The 13557-nt window shown below is 28.7% G+C and overlaps 1 protein-coding gene across 1 annotated transcript; it reads left to right on the forward strand.

Moving 5' to 3' along the window:
• The first annotated feature begins 1121 nt into the window (after nucleotides 1-1121).
• Nucleotides 1122-3059, forward strand: LOC119685724 (microtubule-associated protein 1B-like). Its single transcript, XM_038100087.1, has 3 exons — nucleotides 1122-1358; nucleotides 1415-2807; nucleotides 2924-3059. The coding sequence occupies exons 1-3, from the start codon at nucleotides 1197-1199 to the stop codon at nucleotides 2956-2958; spliced, it is 1590 nt and encodes a 529-aa protein (XP_037956015.1). The 5' UTR covers nucleotides 1122-1196; the 3' UTR covers nucleotides 2959-3059.
• Nucleotides 3060-13557: the final 10498 nt, after the last annotated feature.

Below are 13557 nucleotides of genomic sequence, written 5' to 3' on the forward strand. Positions count from 1 at the left end.
GGTTAAGATTTATTCCGTAGGCGTGTACTGTCACTATTTCATATACAAGAGCATATACCTGCCTACAGCGAGTGGCGGCAAACATTTTGAAATGAACATACAGCATCTTATAGAAGATTCCGTAAAAGATACTTTAGAAGATTTCTTATAAGATTCTTTTTAATGATAAGAAGAAAAAAAAACACCAAGATAGATAAGAAAAATAAATATATGTTTTATACCTGTAATTTGATCATGGATTAAGTCCAACAAGGTAGCTTTAGCTCATCATTGTAGGAACCAATAACGCTGTTATCGTTGAGATTAAGACGTACATACACTTTCTTTACCAGTTTTTGTTCAATCATTATATAGTTGATATCATATTTGAACTTATTTGCATTTCCTTTGTTTGCTCCAAAAACCATCGTGAAAGATTTCAACTCAATAATACCAATGATACGTAGTACTCAGAAAGTGAAACTGAAGCATAAACTGCTTAGAAGAGTTTAGGATTTGACACTTAAATTGCTTAGAAGGTCAGAATCGAGAAAGACAAAAGTATAGAAAAGGTATCATAGTGTTGTCCTCCTTAATACAAAGTACACATAAGCTGTTGCCACCGTGAGAAAAACGAAAAAAAGTTTGACTGACTTTAGTACCAATTACTAGTTTTAAGCTTTCAAGCCTTAGTAGAAATTGTAAAGAAATTCTATAGCCTTTCCACTGATTCTAAGTAAGAGGAATTTGGCTTTTTCTCACATATATGGTAGCATAAATGGAAATTTCTTTGATCTTTTTTAGACATTTGAAGCCACCACAGCAGTACTCAAAACTTCTTTCACAAAAACACTTTAAATTCTAAACAGTTTCATGCACTGAAAACTTTTCTGTCAAAACCTAATTAAAGACAGTGTCAGCTTTTTAAAAAAATCAAAAAATGTTTAGATTCGAAATTTTTACTAGACTGAAGATCCATATGATTTGGCTACTTCTGGGTATGCATTAATAATAAACTTAACAATAAATGCTACCATAGAATATAAATTATATATTTAGAGATGCTTACATCAACTTAGTAAACTATGCAGAATTAAAATATTTTTACATTCAAAAAAAAATATAGATTTTATTTTTTTGAATCAACAAAATTGTTCCAAAAGAAGAATACTATAAATTTTTATAATTTTTTCTTTCAAAATTTTTGGCAAGCAAAGATGTCTAAAAATTTGGGAAGTTACTTTCGGACTGTAGTACGAAATGCTTATACTACTTTAAAGTACAAAATGTGGATGAAATACCTGCGCAGAAATAGAATAACTTTTGAGGACTTGGTGGAATGCTTGAACTTTGAAACTCAATTAAATCAATCTGATTCAGTAAGTAAGATAAATTAAATACTCTCAAATAATTTAATAACACACAAAATTTTCAGCTGAATTGGAATGAAGTTGAAGATCATGTAGATAATTTCTTCAACTTCAAAATGACGCAACGCGACCGATTAGAAACTTTTCCTAGCACATATGGAAAGAAAAGTAAGCCAAAGAGCACAAAAAAGATATCATTTGCAAATAGTAAGAATGAGTCGAAAAAACAGCCTCTTTGTATACGCAAGAAAATAAAAGGTATAAACAAACCTGATCCAATTACTCCATTTAAGATGATACTGCCAAATAGTAAATTCGAGTCTTCCAACAATACTAAACAGAGCGTTAAACCTGAAAACACGGAAAAGAAAATATTAGCAAATAGGAAAAAGAGCAAAGAAAAGAAGTCACTGACAGGTGGTAAATTTGATTCTTCCAAAATTAGTAAACGGAGCAATAAACCTAAAAGCACGGAAAAAAAATTATTAGCGAATAGAAAGAATAACAGTGAGAAGAAGTCACTGCCAAATGGAGAATTCGATTCTGCTAAAGTTAGTAAACGAAGCATTAAACCTAAAAGCACGGAAAAAAAATCCTTAGCAAACAAAAAGAAAACAAGTGACAAGAAGTCACTACCAGATGACAAATTCAATTCTCCCAAAATTACTAAACGGAGTAATAAACTTAAAAGCATTGAAAAGAAGTCCTTAGCAAACAGAAAGAAAAACGCAGAGAAGAGATCAATTTTCACGCGAAATAAAACAAAAAGTGTCAACAGATTTAAAGTTAATGATGAATTGGGAATAGTTCCTTATCATGATTCATTGAATATCATCAACAGGCATGATAAGATACGTAAATCTAAGAATAAGAAGATTAAGGCAAAATTTTTCAAAAAGAAAGGGAAAAGAAAGTTACCACTATTCGCACGTAAGAATCTGAAAGGTGTCAATAATCGCGAATTCATTACAAGACCTTCACTTGCTAAGGCCCTTAAAGAAATTGGTGAAACTACTAAGAATTTCTTTAATGCTCCCAACGAGCGAAAGCTATATGAACTCAAAGATTACAAGGAATTTTTAATTAAACTGAATAAAGCTTGTAAAGCTAAAGATACTATTCAAAATCGAAAAGATAATAATATTGCTACGACACCTCGACGTGCTTATGAACGCAAAGGTCCAAAAGCGACGCCGAAGGGTAAAAAAACAGATTTTGAAGTTCAAAAATTCGAAAATCCAAAAGGGGTTAAAAAGAAAGATGACATGAAAAATTCACCACAGAAAAATAAAGAGAGGGTCTTAAAAAGAGGATTTAAGCGTCATCATTGCACTGAAGATTTCAATGCAGTCAGAGTTGATTGTCTAAGTGATAACAAATCTGAAAACCTAAGTTTGGCAAATAGCCTAAAACGTCGTCGTGTCAGCAGTACTATCAAGATACCATGGCCGCGATATGGTAAGAAACATTTTAAATCTCTTTTTGAATTTAAATACAAAAAATTTGATGTTTTATTAATACTAAATTAAGTGCCCGGTTAATTACAAACAAATTAATTTTATCCCCTTTTATAGGTATTCCTACTTTTCAGCTTGAACAACTGCTTTGAAGCACTACAATGGAATAGTAAGTATCACTAATAAAGAGATCATGTACTCATATTTAATCATAAATTAAAAAAATTCTATAATCCTTTTCTTTATATTTTCTAACAAAAAATTTTTGTCAACTGCATCAAAATTTTTGCAAAAATTATTCTAAATAAATAAATTAAAGGTTTTAAGATGAAGTTTTACTTATTTTCTTACATTCAAAAAATTAGTTGATCAATAAATAATCAAAGAACATATCACTAGCAAACTAACATTACCTATACTGTAGCTATAATATATATCGGTGCCATAATTACCTCTTGTACAAAAGTTCCGGTCCGAAAATCTTTTATTTATTTATTTTATTTTAGATATCTTAGATATCGAATTATCTTTAAACTTTGCAATATAAACATATACATATCATAAAAGGTCTTTGTAGTACCTCCAGTTCTGAAACTTCAAAAATAATATTCACTGACAAGTGATTGTCTGTAGGCCTTATTAGTTAAAAAAAAATAACATGCCTTATATAGCATTTTAACAATGCTGTACCATATATAATATATTATAGAAAATTCAGAGTCTAGTGAAGTAAGAGTTTTAACATAAATAATAAAGATTAATCTATTATTATTAGAAGTGCTTATACGTGTCTATTAACCAAACATGTATCCTACATCCCAACTTATATTGGGTTGGTATAGTATTTGCTCATTCATTTTTATAGATTTTAGTACAAAATACACCATATCGATAGCTTAGCAATAACTCCAAAAAACTAATTTGAATTACCATTCTAATACAGCAGGAATGAGCGTGTAGAAGAGTTAGATAGACTTGGCGCCTCTTCTATTAAACCTAGCTTTTTAATCCCTTCTACTTACAATAGACTAAGTAGAAATGTATACTGCTCTAAAACTATCCTGTTTTGACTTTCTAAGCAACTGAATCTATCTTTTAAAATTGATAATATATGTTGTGCAAACAACATAGGCTTAAGAAAATGTTTGGGTCAGGTCGTAGAGCAAAATAATTTGGAGAACTGTGTTATAATCAAAATCTTTGGTATAATCACAAAGTCCAAGGGCACCATAAATGTATGCTCATGGTAGCATTTTTGTTTGAAGATGTAAAATATATGCTTTCAAATAAATTACTGGAGAAAGTATAAATTAAACTCCAGTGTATAAATTAAAAAATTTATTAAAAATTAAATTCTAATTAAATGAAATAAGTAGACATACCTAAATAATTATAACAAAAACATTAATGAATATAGTGAAATTATTAAAAAACGAAGTAGTCCGAAATATTTGTACTAAAATATTTCCTTAAAATAGGAACAAAAATTTAAGCTTAATAATAAGTTACTGAATTATAATTTGAGTTGTTAAATAACCGACCTTAAAATAAATTTTATTTCTTCAAAGTAAGGTTTAAATTAAATTTTATTTGTACAAAATGCGATTTTGTTGTGTAGGTTTCTTAGGTTCTTACATGTTCAACTCTTCATATATTCTTAAAGCGGAGACAATAAATTTGTTTGTATCATTTATGAAATCTCTTAGTCAATATTTATATTACCTTCTTCACATAAAAGAGCTCAAAATTAATTAAATTAATAATAAATGTTAACCCACTACCACTAAAAAAAGAATTTTAATTTGCTAAATCTCTTCACCAATGCATTTTTTAATTGATTATTTCCATCATCGGCCTATCTTCAAACGTTTTTTATGCCTTTTAAGACCATATCAATGATTAAATTGTATTTAAGCTATAAATTTTATGACACTTTTCTTTATAAGGCATGGCGACTATTATTAGATCATTGAACTCCTCTTCGCGTAATGGCCCCTTCGCTTAACTCACTAAATTAATCAAAGTAAGATAATCCTGAATTAAATTAAACATATACAATATGCATTTACACCAAACAAAGACTGATAAATCAATATACGTAAAATTGTACATGTAACGCTACTCCAAAGACCGCTTAAAAGTATCTTTAATGCTTTCATACATTAATTAAATTTTTGGAGAATGATTCACTTCACCTGCTTTCTGCAGCGAATTAACAAACTTATCTGGATTTTCGAAGATAAACTACTGAAAACTGATTCTCAAACGTATTGCACCTTATAAAGCACAATATCAATAAAATAAGTAAAACAAGCTATAAATCAAGAGAGAGAAAGACTGTCTTCAAGTTCTACTCAAACTCAAAAGCCGCCCACAGGGAAACCCCAAGAAAGAAATTCTCACACAGAAACGGACGAGACTGTCAAAAAATGCTTAAAGTATTTCGCATACATTAGAGCACCTGGTGAGAAAAATCGCCAACCAATCGTCATTGGTTAGCAACGCGAGTAACTGAACAACAAAAAAATACTCATCAAGAACGGCTTTGGGCCAAAAACAAAAACCAACAACAACAATACATGGAACAATACAAACAACAGCAAGAATGCGATCACAAGGAAAGCACAAACTACAAAACAACAATAACAATAAGAGTTAAGAATGAGCAAAAAAACTTAAATGGTAAATACAGTGAAGAACCAAAGCAGAAATTGGCCAAAATCGGCAAAGAACAAAACACACAAAGCAGCGAAGAAAAAAAGCACTGCAGACATTACAACAATTTTTTCTTGAGCTTTCATTACAGCAGCAACAATACGAACCACAAATGTAGAAGCAGTAACAGCAGCAGAAGCAGAGGTGGAAGCTTGGACAGCACCAGCAGCGCAGTAGCAAGGTGCGCTGCAGCGAAATGAGCAAGTAGCCGGTGTATGTTTATATGGCGAAATTCTTTGCGTACATAAGCGACATCACTGGGATGTTTGCAAATTGAATTCACTGCTGCTAGCGTAGCCGCTAACACTGCCGCTGTTACTGTCGTTGCTTTTGCTTACATTACAGTCAGAACTTACAGTCAGAGACGTTGTCGTAATCATAAACATCATCAACGCAATCAGTACAAAAATTAAATCGAACCACACAGAACATAACATAACTTTGCCAAAGTGTACACAGACAGAACGGTGGAGTGAGTCGCTGTTTTAAGTTGGGCTGAGGCAGCGCCGCTGTAAAGTACAAAATACGGCAACACTAAGAACAATACACGAGGGTATATAAGAATCTGCCGCATAGGGCTATTGAGCAATACTTGTGTCGGGATCGTGATAACCTGTAGTTCGAGACGCGTTGGGATATTTTTTTCTTGCCGTTAAAAGGATAACAACTACGCTAGTTAGTGTTTCTAGTGCGATGTGCTAGCCCTAATGCAAAAATAGTGCTGTTTTATTTAAGACCGTGCGAATATAAAACGATTTTTTGAATCAATTTATATATCAGAAAAGTGTATATATTAAATATCAAAGAAATTTGTTCCATAGTGCGTAAATTGAGTGAAAAATTTGTTTTAAGTTTTTTAAAAAGAAATTTTATGACTTATGTGAATAAAAGGAAGTTAAACAAAATTGTTAAACAAACAAAGAGCCTGAATATTTGCAGAATAAATAAATAAAATTTTCTTACTTAATTTAAGTGTTTAAATTAAAAAAAAAAAAATATTTAAAATTATACACATATACCTATAAACATGAATTAAGGCTGCTTTTAAATTGCTTTTTATTTAATATCAAAAATATTAATCATATATTTTTTGTGCGATTTTTAAAACTCAGACGGTAAGTGTACTATTAATTCAACTGAATCGTTTTATTTTCTTGTAGTGTTATATTTGCAATTAAATAATTAAAATTAAATTATTTTTTCACAAAAAATATATTAATATTAGTAACGAAGTGATACTCGAAAATCCCTTAAACAAAAAAAAATAATAAGTTATTTTCGACATTATATTATAGAAGCTTACTAATAAAAGTATAGGATTGATTTCTAAGTCAAGTTTTTTTGAAAATAGGTATTTGTAATGATACCGTCTATTTTCTGTTAAATCCGAGCCACCAATATTTCATAGTACATACACTAAGAGTAGTAAAATTATTGACTTATTATTAGACAGTGCCGACAGGGTTTTACGAAAGACATTGAAAGCGCACTGGGAATCGTATCTAGTAAGGATAATTGGATAATTGGAGTCTTAAGAAAGACATTTATAGGACAGTGAGTTGGTAACAAACAGAAGTGCAATTTTTGTATCTTAACTGTAAGAAACATTTGCGTTTCTTACTTTAAATTAATAATATTAAATATCTTATATAAAAGTATAATATTATGAAATTTTTTTATATATTTTTTATATTTGTATTTTTAAGAAAGATTTTTAACACAAATTTGGTAATTAGTGCCCAAAAATTTTTGTCAATTCTATATGCATCTGAAAAAATAAAGAAAAATAATTATATATTTTTTTAAATTTTTTCTTATTCCATTTTTTTTTTTTGTATTTTTGATACATTCAACTCTTTTTATTGTTATTTTCGTCATAACTACTTAAATTTTTTTTCCAATTTCTAATGTTTTTAATTATATTTATATATATTTTTTAACTGGTTACAATAATTTTTATTTTATTTTTTACCTTAAGTAATTTATTTTAATTAAACAAATCTTTAGCTGACCATACTGCTGTTTCTATTATTGCCAAATTCCCACTATCAGGAGTTTTGAAATCATTTCTTATATTTAATTATTCGTAAACAATATTTTGAGGCTGCTAGTACCGAGAGTTGAACTCGTATCCCGCCAAATAAGTTTAAATTATTTAATAATTTTTTTTTAATTGTTTAATTTTTATTTTTCCCACTATCAGGAGTTTTGAAATCATTTCTTATATTTAATTATTCGTAAATAATATTTTGAGACTGCTAGTACCGAGAGTTGAACTCGTATCCCGCCAAATAAGTTTAAATTATTTAATAATTTTTTTTAATTGTTTAATTTTTTTTATTTTGAATTTTTTTTATATCTTTTGGTTTATACGTATTTATTTTTCATTTTAAACACGTTATTTTTGTTTTTATTATTTTCTTTTATTTATTTTTTTTCTATATGTTCTCGTTATGTTTTATTTTCATAATTTATCAAAATTTCTTTTTTATATCTTTGTTTTTAATTAAATTTCTCTATGTTTTATAATTTATTTACCACTTTATTTATATAAATTTCACTATGAACTATTTAGAAATTTTAATTTCATATTTTTATAAATTTTTAGTTTTGAGTTAATTTAAATTTAATTTTAAATTAAATTAAAAATTAAAATTTTTAATTTTAATTTTTATTTATTTGAGTATAAAAAACTTTCTTAAATTCCTTAAAAAACAAAAACTTAAATGAATTTACTTATAACATACTCGTTGGATTATTAATTACTTTTTATTTGTATGGTATATATTATATTATATAATATATATTATATAATATAAGTTGCTTGACTTTTTGTGTATATTCAATTGAATAAAAAATATAAAATTAAAAATGTTTGAATTATATATATATATGTATATAACTATCATATGTCATCACCAAAGATAAAAGATGAAAAATTCTCAGGTAGCGTTTATGTTTCCAAAGATCTGTCTAGACCTCTCATATAATTCTTTTTATAATAAAAACCAATATTTAACTTTACTTAAATGTAGTTAAAATTCTAATTTTCGTATTTAAGCGCACACCGTAAAAGAAAATGCATTTTTCCTTAAAAATGATACGGTTCAGAATATGTAAAACATAACCTTTTGGTTAATTTTTTTCATCTACTTAAAATAGTTAGGACCTATCTTGGAAAAGTACTAACTTAGAAAGTTAACGTTAATATGTAGTATTCTAGTCATATACGACTTTCAATCCACTGTTCCAGAAAATATTTGCAGTAAGAATTTTAAGGTTTTCAACCATAATGCAGATTTATTTTTAAATAAAATTTAAATTCAAACATATTTCCAGATTGATAATAAAATAAAATAAATAAATATAATATTCGTTTCTTATTTTCTGATTCCTAGTGAAGCAACGCTTCACTTTAAGGGCCTAAATTGTAGTCAATATGCTAAAGTACTGTGACAGTCGAGTTTATTACTTTACGTACTTGTAAAAAAATGTCCACAGGTATTATTGCTCAGACTAATTCAAAAGGAAATTGAATTTCCTTTTTCTGAAGGGTTTTGGTGAATATCGTATAAAAAAACCATGAAATGAACTATTAATACCATTTAAAATATGGTATTATATTATAATAGGTAGGCATGTGAAATAATAAGAGTTTTAATTCCACATTTCCTATAAGTAGAAGGATAGGCCTGGTTCTCGATAAGCCTGAACAGAGACATACCAAGCCGATGCACTTGGTGCAGTTGTTACTAATTAGAGTCAAATATATTTACTCAGTATCGATAATCAGTTTTTCGGAAAAATTTTCATCATTTCAATTAATAACATTTAGTGTTTACACTTTTATAAATACTATACACTCTCTACAGCTTGTAGTATGATATGTTTCATTTATCCTGCAATATCAAGAATTTTTAATAATAGACTTGTACCGAAACTTTTTTCTGGGTTTCTCATTACATTTCTTATTTATATTCTTTTATTATATTTATCTGATCGTATATATTCAAGTGGAACATAGACTGTTTAGATAAGTGGAGTGATGAAGTTTACTTCATAATTGATATCAATTCAATTCAATAGGGAAATAATCGCTAATTGTGATAAGCACAAGAGTATCTTTTGGCTAATCACTAAAAATATCCAATAACGGTGATACATGTGCAGTGTGACTGAAAGATTACAGAGAGACTTATTTATAGGAGGATGAGTAAAAATTGGGTTCCTTAAAATGAATTTAAAGTTCAGTTGAAAATATTTTTAGAAAAAATGTTTTATATTTAGTTTAAAATGGTTTAAAATGTTACAGCGGGGGTCTATTTAAATATTTAAAAATATTTTCTTTACGTAAATATTAATAAAATATTTGATTTACACTTATAAAATATATTTTATTGTCATAAAGAAATACGACGTCTTTCCGCAGTGTGGAAAATATTTGCTTTGTTTAAATACTTAGAAAATTTCTTGTTCACACTTTTAACAAATATTTCACTTCCATTTTCCCCTCAATCAATTTAAATATAAGTCCTTTCGAAATAATAAAACACTTCGTCAATCTTGTAACAACTCAATAATGCATATTTAACAAGTGCAATAAAATCAAAAACAAGAAATGCTAAAAATTAACAATACAAAAAAAGGAATTCAGTAGATAAAAAATTTTATGTGAAATAATTCGCAGTTTTTGCTCGTATCTCAAATGCGATGTAAACCTTAATTGACATCGTTGTTCACTTTGTTTTTGCTCCATTAAACTCATTCAACTTGCAACGATATCGTCTGACAGCGCAGCGATAATAATATTCACTCACTCCAACTGAGCCACATACCTCTATAGAGAGCTATAGAGTATACATAGTATATACGAAGAGGAGTATGCAAACAGTCAGTTGTGTAGATAGTGAGGGACACCTTCAAAGTGTACTTAAAAGCTCCACTATTTGCTGATTGCACCCTGCTTACGAGTTTCCATTGCACATGGGTGGACGAGTTACCCAAAAATGAAACCATTTTCAATTTTAATTCTATTGCAATGACCAAATTCTGTTTTTCACCCACATCCCTTACTTCTGTTATACATTAAACACTGCTAGCAGGGTATTACCGCCTTAACAATCATTGCACTTCTGTCATTTTGTATGCTATCAATTCCGAGCACGTCTGCCAAATTATTATTATGCGAAAATCGCGTTTCACGGCATACCAAAACAAATAGAAGGATCTGCGGATGTGAATGGCAAAAACCAATCGGAGTCAATGTCGTCGAAGTAGTTGAATCTTCCATTATAGTATATATCCAGTATATATAACTATACTTACGTATATATAGCGATTAATATGTCTCACTGCATGTCTCTATTGCAATGCAGCTCGTTTCAAGCAGTCAACCACAACAAAGCCGCTTGTAAAAAAAGTAGGAATGATTGTCAAGGAAAATAAATAAAAAAAGGAAAAAATTTAAATTCGATTTCGATTCCTTGAGTAAACTTTAGCGTCATTTTCCTTTGTAACAATTTTACTCGCACTTTTTAACACTTCGCCAATATTGAGCAGCCTTTTCAACTTAAGAAAAGTTGTGATTTTCATAAATTAAATTGTTTGTCCCCCGCCAGGACTTGAGTAAATAGGAATCAGAAAAAGTTTAAGCGAAGAACAAAATAGACAAGAAGAAAGGACGAAAGGACGAAAAAATTGTGCGAATATAAAACTTTAGAATTGAAATTGATAAAACTTTGTTCGCATTGTTGGCGTTGATGCAGAAACTTTGAAATGGACTCTTTCTTTACTGTAGCGACATGCCGAGATAGGCAATCGCTATCAGCAACTTCTTAACCTAACCTCTTCACAGAGTACAACTAAAGTCTCGGCTCGGCTCGACTCTGCACGGCTCAGCTCATCAGTGCTGCATTGTGCTGACACTTTTGACATTTATGGTGACGCTCAATATATTGCACCTTTTTTGCGTTGATTGAAGGCAGCGCTGGCAGGCCAGACCAACAGTTAAGCAGATAGACAGATACTTTGTCAGTTTTGTTAAGAGCGTTTGCCACAATTTATTCACGTATTTTGTCTACTTTATATACTTTGACTTAAATCATTCAAGAGACAACAAGATTCATTGACCCTTGAATAAAATGCGCTGATATATTGTGAATTCCCTGAATGACTGACGGACTTCGCACAGGAATAAAGTGTCAAAACAAATCAGGTATCCGAAGCGTATAAGTAGTAGATGGACGGAGGGTGGGTTACGAAAGTTCATAAAAATTTTGATTGATTTATAATCAAGAGATTGACAGCATTTTTTTTTTTGTGGAATATTACTAAGCCAAATAATTTAATTACGAGTTTTTTCGATAACTCATTTTTAAAAATTCGCTTTGGAGAAGAAATTTCTCTTTGTATTAAATTTTACTTAAAATTAATTTAATATTTTTGAGATTAATTAATGAAAAATAAAATTATTCATTATCTGATTAATTTATGATGTTACAAATAATTTGAAGTTATTATAAAATTATGAACAATATAATTGCATTACAAAATTAATTTCTATATGTTATACTAGTATGAAATTAAATATATTTTGTAAACCTGGATAAAATTTTTAATACTAAATTTTAAACTTAAAACATAATTATTTATCAACTTCTTGATTCATAATACTATAAATAATTTTATAATACTGTTATTAATATTATTTTATTATCAAATTGAATTTTATATATTATATTAGTATGTGCCAAAATTCTTCATCACCTCCAACCGCTATTCAGAAGTGAAAATCTCAATGCTAAGAACAGGAAACTGATATATAACCAAATAATTCGTCCGTCACTTCTATTTGGTTGTGTAGCGTGTACCAAAGCTTCAAACACTTCTATTCGCCAGCTAGAAATTACACAAAGCCAGGCTCTAAGAAGACTATTCAAAAAATAAATAAAGGATAGAGCCCTGAAATTATTTGCGAAAGCTTACCAACACCGCGTAATCAAATCTCAAAATGGTTACGGGCTCCTCGGGGAGGTATGCAGATCTGAGGTGAATTATTGCTTAGTCTGATGGAGCGATAAACAATAATCTAGTCAAGGCACAAAGAGGGGTTTTGAAAATACCTCGAGTTAAAAAAGAGTATAAGTGCTTCAGTGCATTAGCTCAAAACAGCTTCAACATAATCAAAATATTTTTTAAATCTAAAAATATTTTTTTAAAATAAGTTTTAAAATTTAAATAAAATTATTTGTTATCTGTATATCATTATTAACAATATTATTATATTACAAAACTGATTACTATATTATTAAAATAATAGATATATTATTCAAATCTTGATATATACTACATCATTGTTATTAAAAATATTATAATACTATATTATTCATAATACTATAATATTCCAAAAATGATTTCTATATTCCACATTAGTATTAAATTAATTATATTTTAAATACCAAGAAATATTTTTAATAGTAAAAGCATCCCTTTATCATACTTAGCTAATACTACCCGCTGTAAACCAGAGCTTCTTGGCAATATTGTTCGAATATACTATGTTAATGTCATTGACTTCGTAAAATTACGAATAATTTTATAATTCATAAGTATCATTTTAGTGGACTTAAATTGTTGGAATAGTTATTATATTAATTTTAAACATTACTATCACACTGTTAAGAACCGTTAGGGGTTCTCCAATTTGTACATAATCTATGACACAAAGCTTATATAGTTACATAGTTTATAACTATAAATATATTAAATGATTCTCTAAACCGTCTTAAAACATTACTAAATTTAATGCCGTAATATTATGACGGATACAGGTCACGAAAACCTGCATCCTTGGTTCTTGCAATCTCAAAAAAATTTTTACGAATAATTAAATGTAATAAATATTGCTAAAAAAAACAACTGATGATGAGTAATACTCGCTGTGTGATCAGTCAAAAATTCAATTAATAATAATAATAACATTTTTGTTGTTGTTATTCACTACAGTTCAAAAACCGACAAATGGTTCATTGTATGGG

The sequence above is a fragment of the Teleopsis dalmanni genome, chromosome 2 (assembly GCF_002237135.1).
Source record: "Teleopsis dalmanni isolate 2A chromosome 2, ASM223713v2, whole genome shotgun sequence".
Lineage (NCBI taxonomy): Eukaryota > Metazoa > Arthropoda > Insecta > Diptera > Diopsidae > Teleopsis > Teleopsis dalmanni.